A 23,761-nucleotide genomic window follows, 5' to 3' on the forward strand; every position below is an offset into this window, starting at 1 on the left:
CGGCCAAACCCGGACCCTTTCTGAATCAACCTGGAGGGTCCAATAAGTTTTTGTGATTTAATAATTTCCTATCTAAATATGTTTTACAACTTTTTTAAGAGACAAAAAAAATCAGATGTCACTCAAGTCACTCAAGTGACATGTGACATATGAGTAGATTGTATTCAATATCCTTAAATTCTTGAGGAATAGGCTACATATACTATATCTGAGCCAATATCATATAGTAAAATGTATATTATGTTGAAATTATTGTTCCAAATACATCTTCTGCTTCCCTGTCTGCAACCCGTGGGTCAACCCAGACCCGGTTGGACTCGTATCCAGAAGAGTCAGGGTTAGTCAGGGTCAGGGTCAGGGTCAGCCTTCTGAGACCCGGACCTGTGCTCAACCCTACGAATGCGCATTTAAGTTCAAAGTGTAAGGCCTGTCCTCTCCAGCACTGGTATCAGGCCACCAAAGGCCCGCAACACACAGTATGTAATGACAGGAACAGACACCCTAATAGGGGGGAATGCACACATAGAAAGCACGTGACCAAGAAAGATGTGTCAGACCCAACACTGACTTTAATGGGCGCTTTTGGTTCGACTTGAACCCGCCCGCCATACTTATGGCCCAACAATTCATCTGTTCTGTTCTGGGTATATGTTTCTCAAGAGAAGCCTGGCACAGCCCAACCTGAACCCTGACAGTCAGGGTCAAGGTCAGGGTCAGGGTCAGGGTCAGGGTCAGGGTCAGGGTCAGGGTCAGGGTCAGGGTCAGGGTCAGGGTCAGGGTCAGGGTCAGGGTCAGGGTCAGGGTCAGGGTCAGGGTCTGAGTCAAGTTAAACAGACCCAGACCTGTACCTGTGCTCTATCATACAAGTGGTAAGCAGTGAACAGGAAGGGGAAATTCACAACAATATAGTGTTAATACTATTTGAGCCAGGCTAGCCCTAAACTAACAAAGCCAATATTTTGGGAGTATTTCACCTTTTGTGAGTCAACTATCATAAATTTTGAATAGGTTTGAACTGAACACTTACTCAATCAATGAAGCTCTACTACTATGTGCAATATGGAGTCATTTGGTTGACTTTGGATTTTGAAGTCAATTCAATAAACCTTGACTTGTAGTGAAAGTCTGTGGTTTTGTAATCAACCATATCAGGGTTGAAATCAAGTTTGTAGAATTTGGAAATACCTTTCTGACCATATCCAACTTTTGATGAACAGCCTAGAAACCATCAAGTAATTGGGTTAACAATCTAATAGTCAAAATGTATTTTGTAATAAAGTCTGTGGTTTTGTATACAATGAACTTTATGTTGAATACCAGTTTATAGGCCAATTGAACACCTTCCTGCTCATATATAACATGTTAGGAACGGATAAGAACTCATTAAGATATGACCCTACCACTGTTTTGAAAACTCAGGGTTGGGTCAGTAATTTGCATTTTCTGACTCAACCATTGACCTTGAAGCATAGGTCTAAACTGAATAGTAACATGTATTAAGGGTCCCTACAATCTGGTAACATTTATTAGAAAGTTTGTGTAAAGTCATTACAAAGTTGTTATCCCATTCATGCTAATTATGTATTTAAATATGTAGCTGGAGACTGAACTTGTAGGGTCTACCCGGAGATCAGACCCTTGGGGTTGACTTGAGGGTTAACTTGAGGGTTGACCCTCAAGTCACTGATATACATACAATATCTCTTACAATTTCTCCAATGTATATACTGACAGTTTTAATCACAATTTCTGGCATGAATAAATTTGAGATTTCAACAATGATTTCATTGTACTGTAAATCTACAGTTTCAGCAGTGGAGAAATGTAAATAGAAACAAAGAGAATCTATGTGCATTTCTCCACTGCTGATTTCCTTTGTATCATCTGTGCTGAAACTGTCAGTGAAATCCTTTGTTTCACTGTCAGTTTCGCCACATTTGATGTGCGTGATATCATGACCAAATATATGTGCACAGATATCAACCATTTCAGGCATAGTTTCAGTCCCATAGATAGTTTTCATCTCAGACTGCCTAAAACTAGTATATATTTGACTAAAATCATTCTCAGTTTCAAAAATGTATATTTTGGGCAAATCTCCATAGGTTGATTTGGTTCTAGATTCTACCAGAATCTAGCACAGTTTCTACTTCAAGGGATATTTTACCAAATCCGGTGTGCGTTGGCGACTTGCGAAATGCACATAATGGTGTCGTCAATCGTTATCTCAGTCGTTATAACCGTCGGCTCTCCGCAGCCGAGAAAACCCGTCGCGTTCGCTTCATCGATGTTAAGGTTCGATTGCGCGGAGTTGGTGTTGCGGAGGCCAAGGCCGAGCTCAAGAAGGCGAAGAAATTTGCGAAGGTACACTGCCATTTCGTCCGTTGGGCCGCACTGACGCAAAGTCCAGTCGCATCCATCAGCCGAAGCCAGAGAGCATGTGAAAGATGGCGAGAAACAGCTGCACATCGCGAGGACGAAGCTGTCTAAGGCCAAGGCTGAGGCCAAGGTGTGTTTCTCGTGTGATTATACAACGAAGTTAATGAACTTCCTTAGTCTAACTCGTCTGGACGTGTGTCTATTGGTCGGCCCCGAATCAGTGCCCAAGCAACTAGTTACCTGGATTATGTCCGGGAGAGTGAAGACGACCTTGTTGGTTCGCTGGCCCCTACCCTTGAAGAGGTAATCGAGACGCGATCTAATCGTCCGGCGGAGATGGTTGGCGATACTACTGGTGTAGATGTTCCTGCTGTGCCGCACGTGCGGCGTTCAACACGGGCGGTACAACCAGCGGTCGATCGACGAGATATGCCCGACTCTACGACACTCAAGCGTCCTCGGGATGCTGATAAGGTCAGAGAAAAGTCACACAAACGCAAAACACGCACGAAGGAGCTCAACCTCGATTGGGAAATTTATGTCGAGGGCAAGGCGACGCCAATTCGAGACTATGCACGACAGAATTTCGACGCATTTTCGGTGGCATATCCAGAGTATGTAGCTGTTTGGGAGCGGGAGAAATGTAGTCATTTAGGTTAGAAGTTGACCATAATGGAATCAATACTTGGTTCACTTGCTGGCACTTATCCTAGGCCTGACTAAAGTCGCGGATGAACTCTCGGAAACACGCTGCAGCAATGAGTCGGCCCACCTGGTGTCATTTACTCAACACTATGGATTACTTGTCGCAGACAATCTTCCAGGTATCTGGGGCACAACCTGGCTTGCAAATTGCAGTCCGGTGCTTCCACTTCGGCGTTCGCCTCTTCCACCACCATCTTGCAGACTATTACTGTAAAGTTATTCTCCCTGCCAGTGCAGTATTCAATGGCGCCGACCAAGGATGCACAAGATCACGCGCAGTGCTGCTCCCACTCGCACTGTCAATGGCTGAATGGCAACTACAACTATACCCGACAACGGAAGACAACGACCTGAGAATGATTAGCACTGGCGCCGCGGCACCCTCAGGTTCCTCACCAACTAACCAAGCACACTTGCTGTGCGAGATGGTCGACAGAGCGCACCGTTAGACTTGGACTAGAAGATCATCAACACACCGGCAGTGATAGTGAAGAAAGAACAAGACACACATTAAGTACTAGTACTCGGAACTTTGAAACACTGGCATGAAAGCGCAGCCAATCTGCTCCGCGTCCAGGTCGGTGCGCCGCCGGCGCCGGCCATTACAAACTGCTGGTGGTGCAGTGGGCGGACTCGGAGTCGATGGTCCGCACACCGACAACGGGCAAACGGAGATTCGGAGCGGCGCAGAACAGTGACACGAGCGCCAGAGAAGGTGCGGGTGCAGTGACAGAGAAACCGGCGCTAACGTGGGGAGCATTGTTACACGATGGATGGATGGGGCGTCACACCGCCGGCGACGAATCTGAGGTCCAAATGGGCCGGACGGCAAGACTAGAGCCGGAGTGGGTAAGTTGGCCCGGATGCTTCGATGGGGAACTGATTGATCGGCTAATGCGCCGTCTGACAGCTCACGAAAGCGTGCCGCGCGCCCGCTCATGAACATTACCAGGGCCCGCCCTGCCTCACGTCCATGGGGCTTACCGACATATCTACATCCCCCCGGGACGCCCAGATCATGTTGTCATTTGTCTAGCACACTCGGCCGCTTGAAGTCTCCGCTCTTCTCCTGGCGGCCTACCCTCCTTCAATTTAACGAACACATTAAATCGCAGCTTTATAGCATATGCATCCTGGCACATAGGAGTGTGCCCGCCGGTATCTCCGCTATCGGGAGCAGTCTATTCTCGCTCGTGGGAGTATCCGCACTGGGTTCCCCGCACTGGGTTCCCCGCAGCACAACAGCAATAGAGTGCTCCCCAGAATAGCCGCGCGGCGGTCCCCGCCCCGCTCGCACGCTGCCACAGACGCACCCCGGCTGGGCCCCAAAAGTTGCCTTTTACGGACGGCGGTCTATTGGACCTAGGGCGACGCCACGATCTGCGGCTGGGTTCGCGCTTCTGAGGAAATGGTCCCGCCTGTGTGTGTACACTCCTGGTCGTGCGGGAAAGACGACACCACAGCTATGCATTCTAATCAATCAACGGTATGAATTCAAGTACTTCGTGAAATCCTAGAAGCCCCCACCGGCAATCCCCAGCGCGCGCTTCTCCGCACGCGCAAACCTTCTTTCGTGCCCGTGCTCAACTCCCACAGCGCTGACATCCTCTGCCGCAGTGCCGCTCTACCCTCCCTGGCCCCATCTGCCCACTGGCAGCCCACGGCTCAGGCGCCTGCAGCAGTACACCTGTCGCCCCCGTGGGCGGCCGGCCCCCGCACCGCAATTCGCTTGTTATTGACGGGCCAATCCTCCAAGAATTTGGGAAGCCCCGCGCGACGTCGTCGGACCGCCTGGGATTTCAAATTTATTCCCGCACGCTTCCAGTGGAGGGGAAAGATCTGCGCGCTCCTACCCCCGCCGCTCGCCGCATTCTCGGCGTTTCCCCTCGCATGCTTTTGTGACGACGTCGCGGCTTCCATTCTGCGCTTCGCCGCCGGCCCCGCGTTGGACTTGACGTGGGCATGGGCATGAGCGATAGTGGGATCGCAGCAGCGAAGCAGGGATCCTGAACTTGCAGCGACGAGTTGGCGGAGCCCGGGCCGGCGCCGGGGTCGAAGACGACGCGACGGCGGCGTCCCTGATATTGTTGTCCATTCTGTGACTTGCGGAGAAGCGCGTGATAGACAGATCGTTGGAGTAGCGTGCCGGAGGACCGTGCGACGGTAATTATAGATCGCAGGAACACGCACATCCAGCCGCATTGCGCGATCAAGGGATACGTCTTGTCCCTGTTGACGTCAACACGCCGGGGCATCTCGAAGACGGTGGCGTCGCTGATATCCATGTCCGATGTCCTGTGACTTGCTGAGAAGCGCGTGATAGACAGATCGTTGGACTCTGGAGTAGTGCGCCGGAGGACGGTGAACACAAACAGCCATATTGCGCGATGAAGGGATACTTATGTCGTGTTCTTGTTGACGTCAACACGCGTTGGCGTGCCGGCCCTGAAGCCTTGTGCGTCTGTCGATCAATCCACTGCTCTATTGGTATCAGCCATCGTTAACCTCGAAGAACAGCACACGAACCTAGCGGACAATAATAGGCGCTATCAGCGAGTGTGCACGGGAGAAGCCCGCGTCCTACGTATCTGCCAGTATTTGTCAGGATCTGACAGCCACACTGGAAGTTAGATGTGGAGAACGGAGCGGAGCAGGAACCTTGATTGGGCGATTATCCCATGCAATAACAACGCTGGCTATACGTGCCCGCAACAAACATCCGTCACCCATGTGGAGCGCCATAGAATCAAGGATTCGGAAGGCGGACCGGTCGACTAGAAAAAGTCAGATCCAGTCCAAGAAACGTCAGCCGACACGCACACGATCAAGGAGTCCGACGGCCATCCAACATCCGTCCCGTTTGTCAGTATCTTGCGTGAGCAGTTCGACAGCACCCAGAAGTAGTACCATACACCGCAGATGACTGATCGACGACGACGACAGGTTAGCGCTGACGCAACGGCGACTCTGGAGATAGGCACTATCGGCGCGGCCCCACTTTCCGCGTACAACACATCGCGATCTGACGCAAGGCCGAGTATGCCCGGCGCGGACTGCAATCAGGCGACACCAGAGAAGACATCTCGAAATTACACAGACTCCGCATTTGAGACAGAGTGATACGGCCGAGCAGGTACAAAGACGTTGTCAGAGGAGCCTGGGCTTGACGCATATTTAGAGTCCGGCAGCAGCAGGCAGGATTGACAGTCTCCACAAGGCTGCGTTCAAGTTCCTTCGTCAGATACAATTCAGCCAGTCGTCTCACAGGGGACGTCTGGATCATATTGGTCAGGATCGTGTTAGCTCCAAACGCGACAAGCCGCACAGGCATACAAAGTTGACAATGAAGTTACCCCCTGTGATCATGTTAACGTTGAGCACGAAAGAAGGCAGGAGCACACCGTCATGCTCCCCCTCGGCCCTCAGGAGTCAGCAGTACTCGCCTCGACAGGTGCCAAACAGCTCCAAGCCAATCATCAGTACTTGTTCGACAAGTTCTGTCAGTCAGCATACATGCTACATTGAACATCGAAAGCAAGATCAAGCACAAGTATACCGGCATGCCCGTCCAACAAACGACCGAGCAAACTGCCACCGCCATCGTTAGACAAGTTCTGTCAACGCCAGATGAATATCCCCAGTAAATTTAGAACTAAGGGCGCTACCTCGCAGAGAGCCACTGGCTTGAACGATTTTGCAGGCGCAGAGTGGCCGTTAGGACATTAGAATAAGCCATGGACCGGACAGGATTGATCTTTCGCCTGGAAAAGGAAAATCCCAATCAGCCACGGCCTTCGAGTCATCAGTAGTTGACGACACGTCCGAGGCGGCCCAGATCCAGACAGTAGACGTAGATACGATTGAAGAAAAAGTGTCATCTTGAGCACCGTTGTTGGACAAGTTCTGGGACACACGATCAATATTCATTAGTCCAGGTCAATCCAGAATTAATATGCGGTACCTCGAAGATAAGACCTTTCAGAACAACCAAGTACGCGGCGGCTTCCTGTTCAACACTCGAGGCAATGTCCGTATAGGACAATAGGACATTGCTTCTTGACTCAAGAATGCCCAATAAGTATCGTCAGACGAGCGTCAAGGCGCAACAATAAGCGCACTGTAAACAGATTAACGCCAGTGATGCAAGAATCCGCACGCTTACCGATGGCCTATGATTACGGAGAGCGGCGGTTCAGGCCGAGTTCAGCGAACAAGTCAATCGCTCACCTACTGACAATGCCAAGCGAGGAACGCAATCCCTCGAGAGCTGTAATTCCTTTTACGACAAGTATGAGTGCCTATCTAAAGAATCGTCAGCGGCAGGCACGAGAGCGAACGGATCGGTCCGAGCGACGAGGGCTATACTGATGGCAGGGCACCAGAGCGAACGAGAATGCGGGGGCTGTCGACTAGGAATGAATACACGCACACCCCCTTCCTCCGAGTCGGCCGCCTGGTCAATATTTCGTGTGTCGTGCTTCTGTGTCGTTTGTTTCTTGCAAACCTTCAGCTTAGATTAAGACAGCAAGTCATACGGAAACCCACATTAATCGAGCGTTGCAGGAATACAATCGTCGGTGATGGACGATGACTCCGAAGACTGCAATCAATTCAACAACCAACAGGCAAGGACACCGAGGTTGAGAGGTAGTTGATACCTGAAGCGAAGCCGAAGACGCGGAAGCGCGGTCAGTCGTCTCAACAGCGACCAGGCATGCACTCATCCGTGCCCTTCCTCTGGGGAGGTCGAGCGAGGAATGCTTGCGCGGGCGAGTATTTCTTCCTCCAAAGGCACGCACGAACCATCATCTGAGAGGGTATGTACTGAGAGAAAGCGTCGATGGCGGGTCTGAAAAGGACGAGATGAGCTGTGACCGGCCTTGCGACATGAAATTACGATGGCGCAACTAGAACCTGAACGAGCGAAGCAGGGAAACGGAAAGAGAACGGTTTATTTGATGAGCAGGCGACGGACGGCAAGCAAGAATGCGCCAGATGATCTTGGACATGCCAAGCAGCTACTGACTACAGTCCTTCTGACTAAAAGCGTCAGCATACCACCCAACGAGAAAGAGCAAAAATCACGCACCAAGCATCCTCCTTCGCCTTTTTCTTCTTCTTTCTCGGCTTCTTCGGCTTCGGAGCCGCGTCCCCCTCCCCATCAGCCTCGCCCTCCGTCTCCTCGAGCGCGCGTTTGGTTTTCCTCGACTTTGTCTTCGGCGGCGCGACTTCCTCGACAGAACTCTCCTCATCGTCCGGCTTGGTCAACTTCGCTTTCGCCTTCTGCGTCGATTTAGGTGGCGGCGCGACCTCCTCGACAGACCTATCGTCCTCCTCATAAGCGGGCTTGCTCTTTTTCGCCTTCTTTGTGGGCTTTTGAGCTGGTGACGGCCCCTCTGCCGGTTCCTCCCGCCCCCGTTTGCTCTTTTTCGACTTCGTTGCCATTTTCTCCGGCGCGATCTCCTCCACCGAACTGTCCCGTTCTTCGGCGACCACGGGCTGGGTCGTCGTGGCTTTCGAAGTGGATGGCTGGCTGGGCGGAGCGTCGACGCCCGCGGGACGGAGGAACGTGGGCGGCTTGTCTTTGTCTTTTTTCGTCTTCTGCCGCTGGGTAGGTGGGTCGGGCGTCGCACTCGGGAGCCCGGTGACGGGGGCAGCAAAGATGGCGTCACGCGCAGAGCCGCCCTCCTTTTTCGCCTTCTTATTCTTCTCGGGCGGCCCACCCTGCGACGATATCGCGCGCACCTTGCCGGCCGCCTTAACTGGCGGTAGCTCTTGCGCTGGAGCCGCTTTCTCAATCGCTATCGCTCCAAGCTACCCTAGAGCGTCAGTAAGAGCCCCAGAAAGAGCCACAGCCACGCACCTCGTCGACCTCACGCCCCTTCCGGAACGCCCGCCTTCCCTTCGTCTGCGCGCCAAACAGGAACGGCATATACGATGCCTCGTAGCTCACCACTCCTTCCCTCCCCCTCGCTCTCTCTCATCGCCCGCCACGCATCTGCCCCCGGGACCGCCCACGCGCCGTCGACCTCGTCCTGCACCTCGGCCTTCGCCAGCGCGCCTGGCGCTGTCGCCCCCTTGCGGGCCGCCGCATTCTGCATGAACTTGAGAGCGAGCGTGCTGGTGCTGAGCGCTTTGCTGCCCGCCGCCGCCAGCGGAGTCGCGGTTGGCGTCGTTGTCATTGCCGGTGGAAGCAGGAGGAAAAGAGGAGTGGTGTGGGACGATGTGACGCCACGTGGCGGGTGGCGGTGCATGACGCGGTGATGGCGGACCGGCGATGGCGACGGCGATCGATCTGCAAGATCGAGAGTGTGATTCACGCATGTCGCAATGAAGACCTGCGATAGCCCGTCCTTCTGCCCGAGGCGCCGCGCGCATTTCTGCGCCATAGCACATGGCGGCCAGCCGGGGACGGTTAATTCCAAGTTAATTCCGCGGCGAGACACTGGCGAGGCCCGTGTCAGGGCCTGGGAACGTGACGCGCTGATGTGACGGCTCCCACGCGCGTCCCTTGCTTCTGTTCGTCATGTCGTCCCGCGAAAAGGCCCCGCGGCCGCGTCAGGCTGCGACTGGTGCGTGATATGGCTGATATGCCTGGACGGGGAGGGCCTGACTGACGAGTGACGCGTTCTCCAGCTGGCTGCCACGTTCAGCTTTCTCTGTCCAGCACGACAGGCTCTGTGCTCTGTTCTTGCTCGATCTCCCACCCCACACGGCTCTCCCAGCCTCCCCGCTTCTCGTTCTCGCACTTTGTCTTCAAGTTCCCACCCCGACTGCCCACAACTGGCCGCACGTCTACCGTGTCTACATCGAAGTCTGCCCCTGACTCGCCCACCCACGCCGCGGCTGCAGTTGGCGCTGGCGTCTCGAATGACAGGACACGTCCGCCGGACCCTCACGGTGATAGCCCCCGCCATTCCTCGACATGAGGGTGGACATGTCAGTCCTGGGCAGCATAGCGTCCCGGACAGCGACGGCGCTGCGACGCGACGGCCTCATCTAGAGCCGCTGCGCAGTTGACAAGCAGCGCGATCTCGTTGCCCCTTGTCGGCCCCGGCCTCCCACATCCGACGCATTCGAATGCATCGCCCTCTTCTTCCGCCTGTGGCCTGCCTTTCTCAGTCAGAAATTCCACTGCCAGGCCAGTCGACCGGCGCGCTGGCCGTACTTAATCATTCTCCTTGGCCCTACCCGACGGGCGTCTATCGTTTTGAGCGCGACTGCTATGCAGCCAACGGTTTGATTCCAGGCGAGTCTCGCTATGGTCCGGCCTCTCCTTTCTTTCGCTGACTCGCCCAGGCGTCTATCATGGCGCCGCGTCTACTGCCCTCCGAGAAGCACTCACGCACGGGTCGCTGACTCGACACATGCAAGAAGCTGACCACGAAGGAAGTGGTCATTGCTGTGGTTGCGGGTTGCTGCATCGTATGAGAGGGACCCGAGAAGGGTTGCGTACGCGTACGATCCAGAGGGTATCGCAAGGCCTCTCTGAATCTCGCACGGCCTCCCAGGCTGGACATCCCGGGCTTACCTCGGATGCCGCCGGACGCAATTCCCTCTACAAGTCCCAGCTTCTCCCGCCCCTGCACCTTCGATCGGCTTGTTCCCCCGCGTCAGGTTTTCCCTCCGCTCCCCACAGGCCACAGCGCTAGCGCCTCTCCTGATTGGCTGCTTTTCCCGGACGCGTGCTTGCTAATGCCATGGCCAATGGATCGGCGTCTGACTCACGCAGAGTCAACGCCCTGTGCGGGCGCTGACTCGTCCCGGCGTCTATCGTTAATCGCAACTCCATCCGCTGCTGGCGCCAAAAGCCTCATCTCTTGTGCAAGCTACCCCGCGCTCGCCCTCTTACCCGGCCAGGCACGCTAGGCACGCGTACCCGTGCTTGGGGGCGGGTACCCCAGTACACATACCCTACGGCTGTGGCTCCGCCCTTGGGAGTTGGGACACCGGCCCTCGGATGCCGGCACGGGCACGGCGACGGCGACCTTGCGCTCCTCGAGGCGGCGCTCGCGAAGACCTGATCGCTATCGCTCCCCTTCGTCTCTCGATCTTCTAGCGTCTTCTGGCCCCCCTCCGCCACATCGATATCTTCTTCCCGCGGGCAGTCTGCAGGCAGCAGCATGATAGGCCGGAGCTTGTACGCGCCACTGGTGGTATGCACAACCGCGGCGCGCGTCGTTGGCTTTAGGCGACCGCGTCGACGCGGCTATCTTATCGCCGATCAGCGACGCCACCGACGACCGCTCGCGCGGCTCCGGCACTCCCGTCGCGGGGCCGCTCGTCGTCCGGGACAGCCCCCGCATTCTCGTCGGCACCTCGAGAGCTCAGTCCGCCAGGGCGCCCGGGCGCAACCCGCGCGAACGGCAGCGGGCAGCTATAATGAAATCAAGTCGATCGTGCCAGGTGCGCTGTCTGTCTGTCAAGAAGAAGCCGCGAAGCGCGTCGAGGTGGAGCCGGCCCCGGCGCGGGCGGCGGCGCGGTGGGTTGCCGGCGAAGGAAGATCGAGTAAGCGAGGGAAGCGCGGGCGGCCAGGTTCGGGCTCGGCAGCTGGCCGGTGGAGGCGATTGTCGGACTGGGGAGTGGGCGGATCATGGCCCGTAGCGGGGTTGGCCCCACGGCACGGGCTCGTCGCCCCGCTCCAAGAATACCTCTCCGACCGAGGAAGGGGAGGAGGCCAAATATAGCGCCTCGCTCGGACGGGGTGGGTGGAAAGGAAGCTCCCGTTGGCGGACCGCGGGTCGTACATATGCATGACGCCATGGGGGAGGCGAAAAGAGAGTGGACAGGGTGCAGGGTCGACAGCGAAGCAACTGGCGGCTGGAGATCCGAGGTGGGGCGCGATAAGGATGGGTGCACGCTGCGCACTGTATGCCTGCGATCGAGGGCGAACAACGCTGTAGCCTGTCGGCGTCGCGTCGTGTCGGGGTAGGCAGCGGACATAGCCCGGCGACAGCGCCGGCGATGGACTTGCAATTTATGGAACAGCGTGGGAGCGCGCGATGGGGATAGATCCCGCTGCTCCGACGGGGACGCTTTCTGTCAGCGCGTGCGAGCGCGATCGCGGGGATCTCGATCGGGCGTGTGACGTGTGCCCTGCCCTGCCGGCAGCGCGATTGGCTCCGCGAAGCGAAGGCTGGTGGGCACGTATATATACCGCGCGTGCTTCCCTGCCCTGTCCTGTCCTCCTCCGTCGATGATGCCCATGTCCCTGCCCGTGCCCGCGACCCCGCCCTTCCCGGTGCACCCCTCCGCATCCACCTCCAGCTCCACCGTCTCCCGCCGCCCGCTGTCGCCCTCCTCCCTCCGCGACGTCGACCCGCCCTCGCCGTCCCGCCCGCCCCCGTCTGCGCCCCGCGGCTACCCCGCCCCGCCCACCGGTCACGAGCTGATGGCGCTCTTCCCCGCGCCCCCGCCCGCCGGCGCCCCCGAGCTCCGCGCCGGCCCGACCAGCGGCTACTTCGCCCGCCAGGAGCGCGCCTTCTTTGCACAAGCCGGCAGCGGCCGCGAGCTCGTCCGCGTCAGGCTCGACATCGACATGCCCCACCACAAGAGCCGCCGGCCCAGCCCTGGGGTGCCCAGTTTACCCACGCCGAAGCCGTGGATGGCGAACGGGCAGCCGACGCCTGTTCCCGCCCCGCTGTACATACCCAGCAAGGCGCCAACGACACCGCCGATGCAACAGCAGCAGCAGAGGGCGCGCTCGGCCTCGAGCGCGACGACGACGCCGCCCACGCCCACCGACGAGCCCGACCACGAGAACAAGGACGACGACGACCGCGACGACACGTGGCGTAGGCCGATGCCGTACAACGAGCGGCGGCGCGCGGGGAAGCATACGCGCCGCGTCGTCGTGCGGTAGCGGTGCCGTGCCCCCTTTGCTTTGGCTTTGTTTTTTTGGTTCTTGCATTCTTGGTGCGTCGTCTTTTCGCGCGAGGGGAGCGTCGCTGATGGGTACTCAGCTCTGCTTTGTCGACGACGTGTGTACATTCGCCCTTCACCATCGATCTCATATCCCTCCATCCATCGATACCATGCCTCCCCAGCCGCTGTACCCTACCGCCCGTGTATCCTTATCGCCCCATCTCATGTTTTGCCCCTCCCTCTCGCACCCTGAGCTTCGCGCCGCCGGCCTCCTGGGGCTCGAACAGAGTTAGCTTGTCTGCGCTAATCCACAACTTTAAGGTAATATCTAACTATAGTGACTCAATAAGAACCCGGACAAGCTATGAGTCAACGAGAACCCAGGGCCGCGAGGCTAACTTACATGCACATGTACACACACGCACGCAACACGATCGATCGCGGGCCCTTTAACCTCGCGCAGATTAATTATACTCCCAACACAATTCTGTATGACTGCGGCACACGCCGTGCGTGTGCGTGTGAGCTGAAGCGCTTCTGAATTCCTCACATCATCCGCGTCGTCAGGGCATCGCAGAACCCCAGCCGCGGGAGCAAATACTCGTACCGCACGCAGTTAAGTACCCGCGCCGGCCGCCGCATGCGCAGGCTACGGCCGATCTCCATATCCTCCCTCACGACGGGCCTCCCATGCCCTCTCATGCCGTCAGCAGTTAGCGCTCCGGACCGCCGGCCCGGACCCGCCGCCATCTCCGCTGCCCAGCCCACCAGCGCGCGGTAAGCGCCAGGGCATCCAGTGGCGACGTCGACGTTATCAGGCACCGCGCAGCCGTGCGCCTCGTGCATCTCATCTCCAGGGAAGGCCGGGGGGAGGAAGGGAAGCCGCTTCCAACCTCTAAGGTGGAAAGGGCAGGTGCGAAGTCCGATCGGGCGAGGTGCAAGTGGAAGCAGCTGGTGGCAGGGCGGACGCGCTAAACGCAACGCTATCTGACAGCACCTGCCAGCGGCGCCGCTCCACCCCAGCTAAATGGCAGGCAAAGTGTGCCTAACGCGATTTGGATTGGGCAGCGCAGATACCAGAAGCGTGCACAAGAAGGAATCTGCACGCCGGTTCGAGAGCAGGGAGCGGTGCCTGGCTCCCGGTTAGGCGGGCGAGGGTCTGTATAGGATTGCCTCGAGCAGATAGATTATGGAGCTGCGCCATGACGACGAGGGGCCGCACCTTCTCGAACCGCGAAGCACCACTGCCCCCTCTGAACCCGCGAACCCGCGCGTCTGGACCTGCACAGACCCCGAGGAGCGAGGCGGAAGCAGCTGCATGGCGGGAGATCGAGAAGCCCCTCCAGTTTCTGCCCAGTGGCGCCTCGAGGCGCCCTACCCCCGGCGTCCAGACCGGCCGGGGCCGGGCCCCCGTCAGGAGACGCTAGAAGAGGCGGGAGTGACGTTTGCATATGCATCAGAGATGAGGAGCCCGTTATCACACTGTTATCACCCACTGCCGGCCCCCGGGTAACTCCGCGCGTCCCCGTCCCCGGACGATGGATTCTGTCAACCCGCCCGCGATCTACCGCGTTGTCGAGTTGTCCCCGGCAGATAGCTCGTGATTGACACTCACTGCACGCGCGCTATCGCCAACGCTGGCTTTCGCAGGCACAGCACCCGCGCCGCCGATCGCGCCCCAGGGACCGCTCTGGACCTGGCGCACGCTCAGATGGCGCGATGCGAGGCGGCCATCGACGCCCACGCTGTTTATCTTCCTGCATCTCCGTGGAAGTCCCCGCCGGATGCCTGCGAACGAGTGCAGAATCACTCGGCCGCCGCGCACGCGACTAGTGCTGGCCAGAATTATATTATGCTTGATTAAATATTGAATATATTCAGAATATTATGAATATATTATGCACTTTGTGGATCACTTGAATATGATTATGTTTGAATATATTATATTATATTATGACTATACTATGTTATAGTTGCAGAATATTCAACTATAGTAAGGTAGATGATTACAGCTATTTTCTCAGTCTATGTACTCAGTCATAGTACTAATCTTAGTCTGAGTAAGCCCTACTTCTGATAAATGTCACATATTATCTATTATATATGGTGATTCATACATTACCCTTAGTAGGAACAAATGTCAGGAGTGATCACTTTGGGTTGACCTATTAAACATAGTGTAGGACCTCTGATCAAGTATCTACTGGCTAACCTAAGACTAGTGACAATGCCCCTGATTGTATTTTGAGAGTCCTATGTAACCCAGGGAGGCCCAAAAGGAAGTTGCACTGACAATCCAGCATGTATTTTATGTTTTTGATTCCTTTTTCTAACAGCAAATATGTCAAACATATCAAGAGATATGCATACTAGATTATAGTTGAATATATTCATAACATATTCATATTTCACAGCTGAATATGATTATATTATACTACAAATATATTATTGGGTTGGAGCTCTGAATATGATATGATTATAATATATTATGCCCATAAAATAATATAATTATATTTGGCCAGCACTACACGCGACTCTATACTCGGGGCTCGGCGCCGCTGACGCGCACATGATTTGTCATAACATGTGTTTTGCTGCAGTCAGGTTGCCGGCGGCCTGTTCCTGCGTTCGGGCGGCGTGGGGAACCGCGGGCCGGGGTGGGGCTCTCCAAGGATTGCGCGAGAATGGCGCCAATCGCAGCGTCGAAGGCGTTGTCGACGTATCCACAGCGGCAGTCCCCCGGCGCGCTATTTTTATCCCCATCACTGTCACCAACAAGCAGCAGGCAGGCGGCAGATCGGGAGCCCAGCAGTGGCATGGCAGATCGAGGCTTGTCTGCCCGCCTGCAGCACGGACGGATGGCTCGCGCCGATGGACGACGGTTCACGCCAGCTGTCACATGGCAGCGCGGGGATCGCGGGAGCAGAACGACCCCTCCGCGATCCAATTTGTCCGCGATAAGGGAGCGCGCGTGCTGTGGAAAGCCATATCGTTGGTATCGTCGACGTTATATCCACTATATCGCGGTATACGCGGGCCCGGCGCGGGAATCGCCGGTGACGCGTTCCTGGCCGCGTGCCGTGGATGGATGCGGCGAGAAGCTATTAGGTTTCTAGCAACCCCACGTGACTTCCCAAAAGGGTAATCATCCCCCCGCCCCCCGCCTCCCGCCCTGTTTCCCATATTTCATGTAATTATTAGCTATCATGTGACACAAATAAACATTTCCACACCATAACCCTCTCTCTACCATCGCCCCATCAACGATGGCATCATTCACCAGCAAGTTCAGGCTTTCTGCGCCACCTACCAGTGCCCCACCAGCCGCGGAAGGCCCCAACCCCACCTCCATTCCGCTTGCCACCACGACCCTTCGCACGTCAATCGACGTGCCACTCCTGCAAATTGAATCCACGGCACCCACCCCGATCCCGGAACAAGCTGCGGGCGATCCGTCGGTGGATGACGTGGCTTCCATCAACGCGCGTCATACCTTTGACTACGATTTGGCCCATGACTACCCACATGTCTGGGAAGACGAGGACCATTTCCAGGCCTGGTTAGCCGAACATCAGCAAGCCATGTCCGTTGAATACACCCTCCGCTCGAAGCGCACTAGCCGCGAGTCCCGACCGGGAATAGAGAAGCCCTGGTTGCTGCGACGGTTCTACCTCTGTGTTCGCAATGGCCAAGGGAAGCTTAAGAACCCTTACGAGAAGAAACATCCGGAATGGAAATCCAAGGCCTTTGCAAAACCAGTCGAAGGCGGCTGTTCTGCACAGATTGTCATCAAGACATACCCAAACACTGAGCGGATCCTCGGGCGGCTGTCGATCGAGCACTCTCACGCAACCGGAGCCGACAATATCAAGTTTATGTCGCTCTCAAAGGGTTTGAAGGCTGACATTCGAGGGAAGATTCAAAATGGTGTCGAGCCAAAGGCAGTGGTGCGTCCCATCCGTGTTTACACCTGTTTCTGACTGATATATGCCGGGCAGTTTCGCGATTTGCATGGGAAATCTTGGAAAGAAGCCCAAGTCGGGAAACTCAGTGCGACTTCTCGTGATTCACTGGTTACCATGCGGGATATTGGCAGAATTGCGGCCGACGAGACCACGAAAGGGATACGCTTACACCGCGATGACGATTTGTCGGTTGTCGAGCATGTCCGACGCCTCCAAGGCCAAGGATGTCGTGTTTTCTTGAAGACTCGCCGGGATGCGCCGCCCGAAGGCTCCAATCTCGACATTGACGTCTTTATTCTGATCATCCAGACAAGCTATCAGCGTGATGCTTGGTACCACTTCGGACACGACCGGCTGGCCTGTATTGACGCAACACACAACACAACGGGCTATCAAGGTGTCTCGTTGTTTTCCATTGTCATCCGTGATGACTGGGGGCACGGCGTTCCCATCGCCTTCATGGTCTCGTCGAATGCTACGGAGATCACCATCGAATTCTTTCTGCAACGGATCCACGCGTGGTCACCCGAGGTCAAGCCGCGAGAGTGGATGAGCGACCGCGACCCTGGGCAGATCAATGCTGTCCGCCATGCGTACCTGCGAGCACTAGTACTATTGTGCCGTTGGCACGTCCTGCACGCTTGGTATCAACATCTGTCGACAACGAGCTTTCCAGAGCTGTGGAAACTGTTACAACGACTGGCTTATGCTGAGACGGAAGACGAATTCAAATCACTGTGGGCAACTATCAAGGGGTTGCCATCAAGTCAATGCCCTGTCTCCGTTCTGGAGTATCTGGACCAATACTGGATGGACCCGCAATGGCTCCCAATGTGGGCTGCCTATTTTCGCACTGGTCGGACGATTTTTCTGGAATCAGACACTAATATGCTGATTGAGGCGTCAGTCTCGATGTTTTTTTATATTTCTATTGAATTCTCACATCTTTCTTACTAGATGGCATCATCTTCTGAAATCATTCTTCGGCGATGGAAAGCGCAATCGTCGTCTCGACCACTTGATTGTCATCCTGACAGTTGATGTCGAGCTGTACTTCAAGGTCAAGCACCAGGCCCAGCTCGGCGGTCGCCACGGGCATAACCTGGAGCAAACAGCCCGCCTCGACGTTCTGAAGCGCGCGACCTCAATCTTGATCACCGACATCATCGCTCCACAAGGCAATTCCTCCGTTTTTCATGTCAAATCACAAGCCGACCCTACGCGAAGCTACGAGGTCAGCGCCAGTGTCTCCACCCCACCAACCTGCACCTGCACCACCTTTCCTCGCATCCAATTCTGCACTCATGTTGCTGCCGTGGGCACATATTTCCGCGAGCTTGGCATCGACACCAAGATTGCCGATCCTCGCATGCCTACAATGCTGCATCCACGCGTCTTTTCCCGCAGGCGAGGCGGAACCGACACCCGAGATCGCTGTTATACTTACACCAAACCACGTTATGGAGCCCTCGGAGCTTGAGAACGCATACTCACGAGCAACTGCTCGAGAGCTTATTGAACTTGCAACACAACTCTCACAAAACCCACGCGCGATTGAAGATCTGCGCAATCTCCGAGATCAGACTTCCAAGCTGTTGCAGCCGATGTCGGACCTGTTGCCGCCGAGACAGAAGATCGGTCCAAATCAGCATAATGATTGGGCTGCTGATGCCCAGAAGATGGGGAGCGCAACAAAACCCAAGCCTAAAGCACGCGTGGGACCATCGGATATTGGCGAGAAAAAAACGCGCAAGCGGACACACACGGATCCGTATGGTGGAGGGGAGAAGTCCGGTAAAAGGGCCCGACTTGATGCCCTGACAGCAGCAAGCTTACCGGATACAACGTCAGCGTTGACTGAAGTGGCAACAGAAGGAGCAGAGTCCATTCTGGATGTTCCGGAGATGGAGGCCCCACTGCCTGAGCCGCCTAAGCGCAGAAGGGCAGCCAAGAAAAAAAAGGAGAAGCAGCCGCCGAGGCGTCGCAAGCAGTCCGCGAAAAGTCAGGCCATTCCAGATGAGAACGAGAATGACTCTGCTGAAGAAACGGACATTCCCACCATGAATGTGGGCCCACCACCCGCCCCATATGGTCCCTATTATGCTCCATACCCCGGTTACAGTCCATATGTCTATCCTTCCCCCGTCTATTATCCTCCTCCTCCCGCACAATTCTATCCATATCCTCCATCTGTCTTTATGCCACCTTCATATTGATGTATTATTTCCAAAATCACATTTATTTCTATTTAATCAATCTGAGAGCGCATCAAAACCGACGTGAGGCGCGGGAACATTGACAATTACCATTTAGAGCCGTGGGAATGTGCACGTGGGGTTGCTAAAATTTTCGCAACTGGCGAGATGAACCGCTATTGCCGCGCTGGGCGTGCTATTCAGTCGCAACAGAGTTTGCGGGGGCGGTGCGTGGGACGGCAGGGGAGAGGCGGCGGCGATTGGGGCGATTGGGGCGATTGCGCGGCCGGCGAGGCGCGGAGATTAATGTGATTGCAGACATATGCATGCACGCGGGCGGGTGCAGAGCTGGAACTCAAGGCCAGGAGACAGAATGAGGGAAATTATGGGCATTGAGACGCCGGCAGCCCCGGAAGGTGAGAGTTCACTTTTGGGCGTGCCCGATGGGCGTGGGCCTGCGCCAACGGGCGTGGATGGGCGTGGGCGTGGGTTTTGGCGGGCGATCAAAGCCCACGCCCGTCCATCAGGCGTGCCACGCCCATCGGTCGCCTTGGCACGCCCGTTTGTCCCGCTTGGCACGCCCGACAAACGGGCGTGGGCTTGCCTATCTCCCAACTCGAATGCCTCAGACACCGTCCATCCTGGCCGGAGAAGCAAGCACTCGCCCCCAACAGGCTGCTCCTCCCATGGCGGCGCACAGAAGCAGTGGCCATCGGACTGAGGTACCGCGAGCTGTCGCCGGCGCCCCTGGAGAGCGAACGGCCCTACGCTGCACAGCGGGCTGCGGTCTTTGTTGTTCGGGGCGGACACAGCATTGGCCGAGCCTGTGCGCCCCGGCATATCCTCAGTCAGCGACGAGATGGCCGCGAACCGTTCGGACTGGGGCCGCTGGGCCCGGCTGGCACCAACATAGGCCGGCCGGCCGGACCGTGCCGGAGCCAGGGCCCGGCGACTCCGAGTTAGAGCGGGCAATACTGAGCACACGCGTGCCCATTATTAACGCCGCCCGGTGCGCAAAATGAGCTTTTCAATGTCCCAGGAGCACAGTGTCAGTGGACACCCGCGCCTGGGCGGCCCTGCTAGGAGAAGGTGAGTTTCGCCAAGATAGCTTGGCACCGCGGTTGACGACGATCAGCACGTTTCAAGCACGTTTTGATGTGTGCCAATCGGAGTCGACATGGTGTCGCGGACAAGTGACCGCCACGTAACCGTCATTGAGACGTTGCGGTCGCTGCCATAGGACGGGCGATAGGCTCCGCCGAGGGTCCCACGCCCGCCCACGCCACGCCCACGCCATCACGGGCGTGCACGCCCGTTGGCGCAGGCCCACGCCCGTTTGGCCACGCCCATATGCGAAGTCTCCCGGAAGGTCAACCTTGAGGCATAGGGTGCTATTTTTGGACGGGATTTTGCGCAAAATGGTGTGACATGCGGAAAAAATTCGAATTTTATAGCTCGTGTGACACGTGACATACGAACTAAATTCGAATTTTATAGCTCGTGTGACACGTGACATACGAACTGAATAAAATGCTACAGTATGACCGTGCCGGGAGGAGAGGTAAGCACAGCAGCCAACGCGTTACGAGAGAGAAGCACCGGAATCGGAAAACCAGCGAGGCGGTGTTGCGGGAGGCAGCCTTGTGCCCTAGATTGTTGACACCGTCGACAGGGATTACTTAGTGGCTAGCGATTGGTAGGCGCGAGCGGGGCGGCAGTAGTCAGCGTCGCGAAGTCGAAGATATATGCAACGATGGTTGGAAGATGATTTATACGGGGGCGGAGGCGAAGCCCGATACCAAGCGTGATGGGAGATGTACCGTAGAGAGCTAGTCTAAGTGTGGCGCCTTGTCCGCGAGTCGCTGGCCGTGGCAAAATGCGTTCGAAAACGGCAGCAGCGAAGACTTGTGACGCACACGCAAGGGACCGCTCAACTTGCGCACAGCACATTCGCCGGGTGTAGCGACGGATGCATGGTGGCGAAGAGAGAGAGAGATGGATTACGTGGTTGATTTGCATCACATGACCTGACGGCCTCGGCCGATCAGCCACGCGGTACGGGCCGATCGCACAGCCCCCGTTGCTGTAATCGGATCTCCTTTCCTTCCCACTCCCACTCTGCCTCGGATGGCCCCGCCCGTGGTCGTGTACGTCGTTGTCGCGGTGAGCGTCGTCGGTGCTGCGCTTGCCTTCAAGGAGGTGTGTTTGCGCCCAGGCCAACGATGACGCTGACGCTGACCGGCGCTTGCCTTATCGCAGTTCGTCTATGAGCCCCACATTGCCCCGCGCGTGGAGCGCTGGGCGGAGGAGTTTGTCAGCAAGCGGAAGGCCAAGAAGGCTGCGAAGCAGAGGACCAGGGAGGCGGTACCTGTGCCTGGCTCTAGCGCTGGCACGGAGACCGGCAAGGTCGGGGAAGGTGCGTGGTCCGCAGTCCACTGGTGATGTCGATGCTGATTACGTTGTGGAGGCCGACGAAGTATGACGGTGACAGATCTGGACACCAAGAACACTTACGAGCTGGAGACGATGGTCGCCCATGAGGTGTCACAGTGGAGAGAGCAGGTGCAGGGCGTGTCCACGCTCCGCCAGCGCCGGCCAGCCTCTGCGTTGGATGAGGTGCGTGGTATTCATGTCGGGTCTAACCGGGCAGCTGACCTTGGAAGTCGAATGTCATCATCCCGTACGACCCGATGGCGCCGACACATGTGCTCTTTGACGACTCACTCAGCGTGGGCTCGCCGGGCTCGAGCATTAGCAGTCGGGTGCCCACTCCCTTGTCGAACAGCACCCTGTCCAACCAGTCCTTCCGCACCCCGCCCCCGCCTGTCGCCTTCCAAGCTCCACCCACACCTGATCCATCCGTCCATCCATCGTCGCCCGCGCCCTCCCATAACCCATTTGAAGACGGGTCTGCTACCTCCGAACCGTTCTCCTCCCCCGCGCACGTGCCCAGTCTCTCCCTCTCGCACCCAGTCGACCTCGCCGCGGACGCCGAGCACGATCTCGAGCTGCTCTCCGCCCCATCTTCCTCCGCGCCCTCCGATTCGTCCCGCCCGGTTTCCCCCTCCGCGTTTTCCGAATCCGCATTCTCTACCACCGACGAGCAGGTCTTCCACTCGTTCACCATGTCGCCCTCTATGACGCTTGGCTCCACAAACGTCATGCCGGGCGGGCCGTCTTTCCGAGTCCCCGCGTCCCCTGCGGTGAATTCGTTGGGTATGTCCAGTGGCTCGGACATCGGCGACGACGAGCTGGAGCGCTGGAGCAACGCGGGCAGCGACATTACTGGGAGCGAGTCGAGCTGGACGAGCGCCGGCGTGCGCAGCCGCTGAGCGCAATACACGAGTGCGCTTCGAATTTCGGGTTCAAGAGCGATTAGAATGTCTTTTTTTTGCGGATGCATCATCGATAGATTCAACCTCGCCGATACTCCACTCGCCACGGTCTTCATCTCTCTCAATTTCGATTCCACTATCTGGCCTAACGACTACACTCAATCGGCGTATACAGAGCGGTTCCATTCTCCCGCACATCGAGTTTCCCGCTCCGGACCCCGCTATCTCTCTCGTCTCCCGCTTTTCTTGACCGGTCACCGTCCCGTTTCTCGGGAATTAATGTAATCTCTCTCTCTCCCCTCATTTCCCATTTATCGCTGTACAGTTACTTATCGCCTCTATTTCCTTCTCTCTTCCTTACCAACAAACACAAACACAAAGACCAAGAAACCCATAAACAGCTGTGTATCTATACCGAATATATCACGAATGAGATGTTTGCCAATCTAGTCTTACAACTAGTAATTATGACTTCAAAAATTGATTCCAGCACCTGCTAAGCCCAATTATCTACTCTAATTAGAATGAAGAGCCCAGTGGGCTCTTCATTCTAATTAGAAGGGAACATATGAAAATGCCTATGCTGCAGTAAAGCTCACAATAGATCTTCTATAACTGCAATAACTTTATAGCATAAGATGATACTGACCCTAAGTGTCTATGCTGCAAATGTCATGCCTATGCTGCAAATATAAATATTTACTATAAGACAAGAAGCCTTAAGCTGCAACTAGAGTACTTACGCTGCAAGAAAACTGCAATAATTTCTAGCTATATGACAGAGTAACTTCTAAGTCAGTGGCTGCTACATATGCTACAGTAAGTCCTAGACATTTACTCAAGTATGTAAGTCCAGCTCTATCTAATATTTCAGCACCTGTGCAGGCCAATACCTACCAGCTCTGTACATGCTGTTACAGAATGTGACACAAGGTCACAATTGACATAGTTCCCAAAAAGGAAATTTCACAGTTTAACAGCAGGATAACTAGAGAATGTCACAGATCGTCACTAAATCAAAGTTGTGCATTTTTACTATACAAACAACTTTTATCAAGTGACCTATAGTTGCAGCTCAATAGCTAGGTTAAAATTGTCCAATCACTGGCCAATAGATAACTGATGGGCCTCTATCTCCATAGATACTTAAGCTAAACACATGAATCAAGTACTAGGTAGAAGGTTCTCAAAGGTATCATTTGTAAGGGCAACCCCGGAGGCCTGAGATCAAGGTCCTAGCAGGGGAGGATCCAAAGAGTGAATAGAAGTAAGCAAATACAAGTGAGGCTGACCTAGCAGGGGAGGATCCAAAGAGAAG

The 23,761-nt window shown here is 55.8% G+C and overlaps 3 protein-coding genes across 3 annotated transcripts; 2 read left to right on the forward strand and 1 right to left on the reverse strand.

The window, feature by feature from the left end:
• Positions 1-8,102: 8,102 nt before the first annotated feature.
• Positions 8,103-9,338, reverse strand: MIND_00394300 (uncharacterized protein; the record flags this gene model as incomplete). The annotated part of the gene is made up of 4 exons (XM_037360771.1): positions 8,103-8,124; positions 8,174-8,898; positions 8,948-8,965; positions 9,021-9,338. 4 exons carry the CDS (start codon positions 9,336-9,338, stop codon positions 8,103-8,105), a joined length of 1,083 nt encoding a protein of 360 aa, XP_037223656.1.
• A 2,942-nt stretch (positions 9,339-12,280) lies between these two features.
• Positions 12,281-12,946, forward strand: MIND_00394400 (uncharacterized protein; the record flags this gene model as incomplete). Its single annotated transcript, XM_037360772.1, has 1 exon — positions 12,281-12,946. One exon carries the CDS (start codon positions 12,281-12,283, stop codon positions 12,944-12,946), a length of 666 nt encoding a protein of 221 aa, XP_037223657.1.
• An 8,256-nt stretch (positions 12,947-21,202) lies between these two features.
• MIND_00394500 (uncharacterized protein) lies at positions 21,203-22,440 on the forward strand (the record flags this gene model as incomplete). The annotated part of the gene is made up of 4 exons (XM_037360773.1): positions 21,203-21,307; positions 21,368-21,524; positions 21,576-21,724; positions 21,772-22,440. Exons 1-4 carry the CDS (start codon positions 21,236-21,238, stop codon positions 22,438-22,440), a joined length of 1,047 nt encoding a protein of 348 aa, XP_037223658.1. The 5' UTR covers positions 21,203-21,235.
• Between the last annotated feature and the right edge of the window lie 1,321 nt (positions 22,441-23,761).

This window comes from Mycena indigotica, assembly GCF_014461135.1.
Source record: "Mycena indigotica strain 171206Taipei chromosome Unknown Mind.scaff0003, whole genome shotgun sequence".
In the NCBI taxonomy this organism is placed as follows: Eukaryota; Fungi; Basidiomycota; class Agaricomycetes; order Agaricales; family Mycenaceae; genus Mycena; species Mycena indigotica.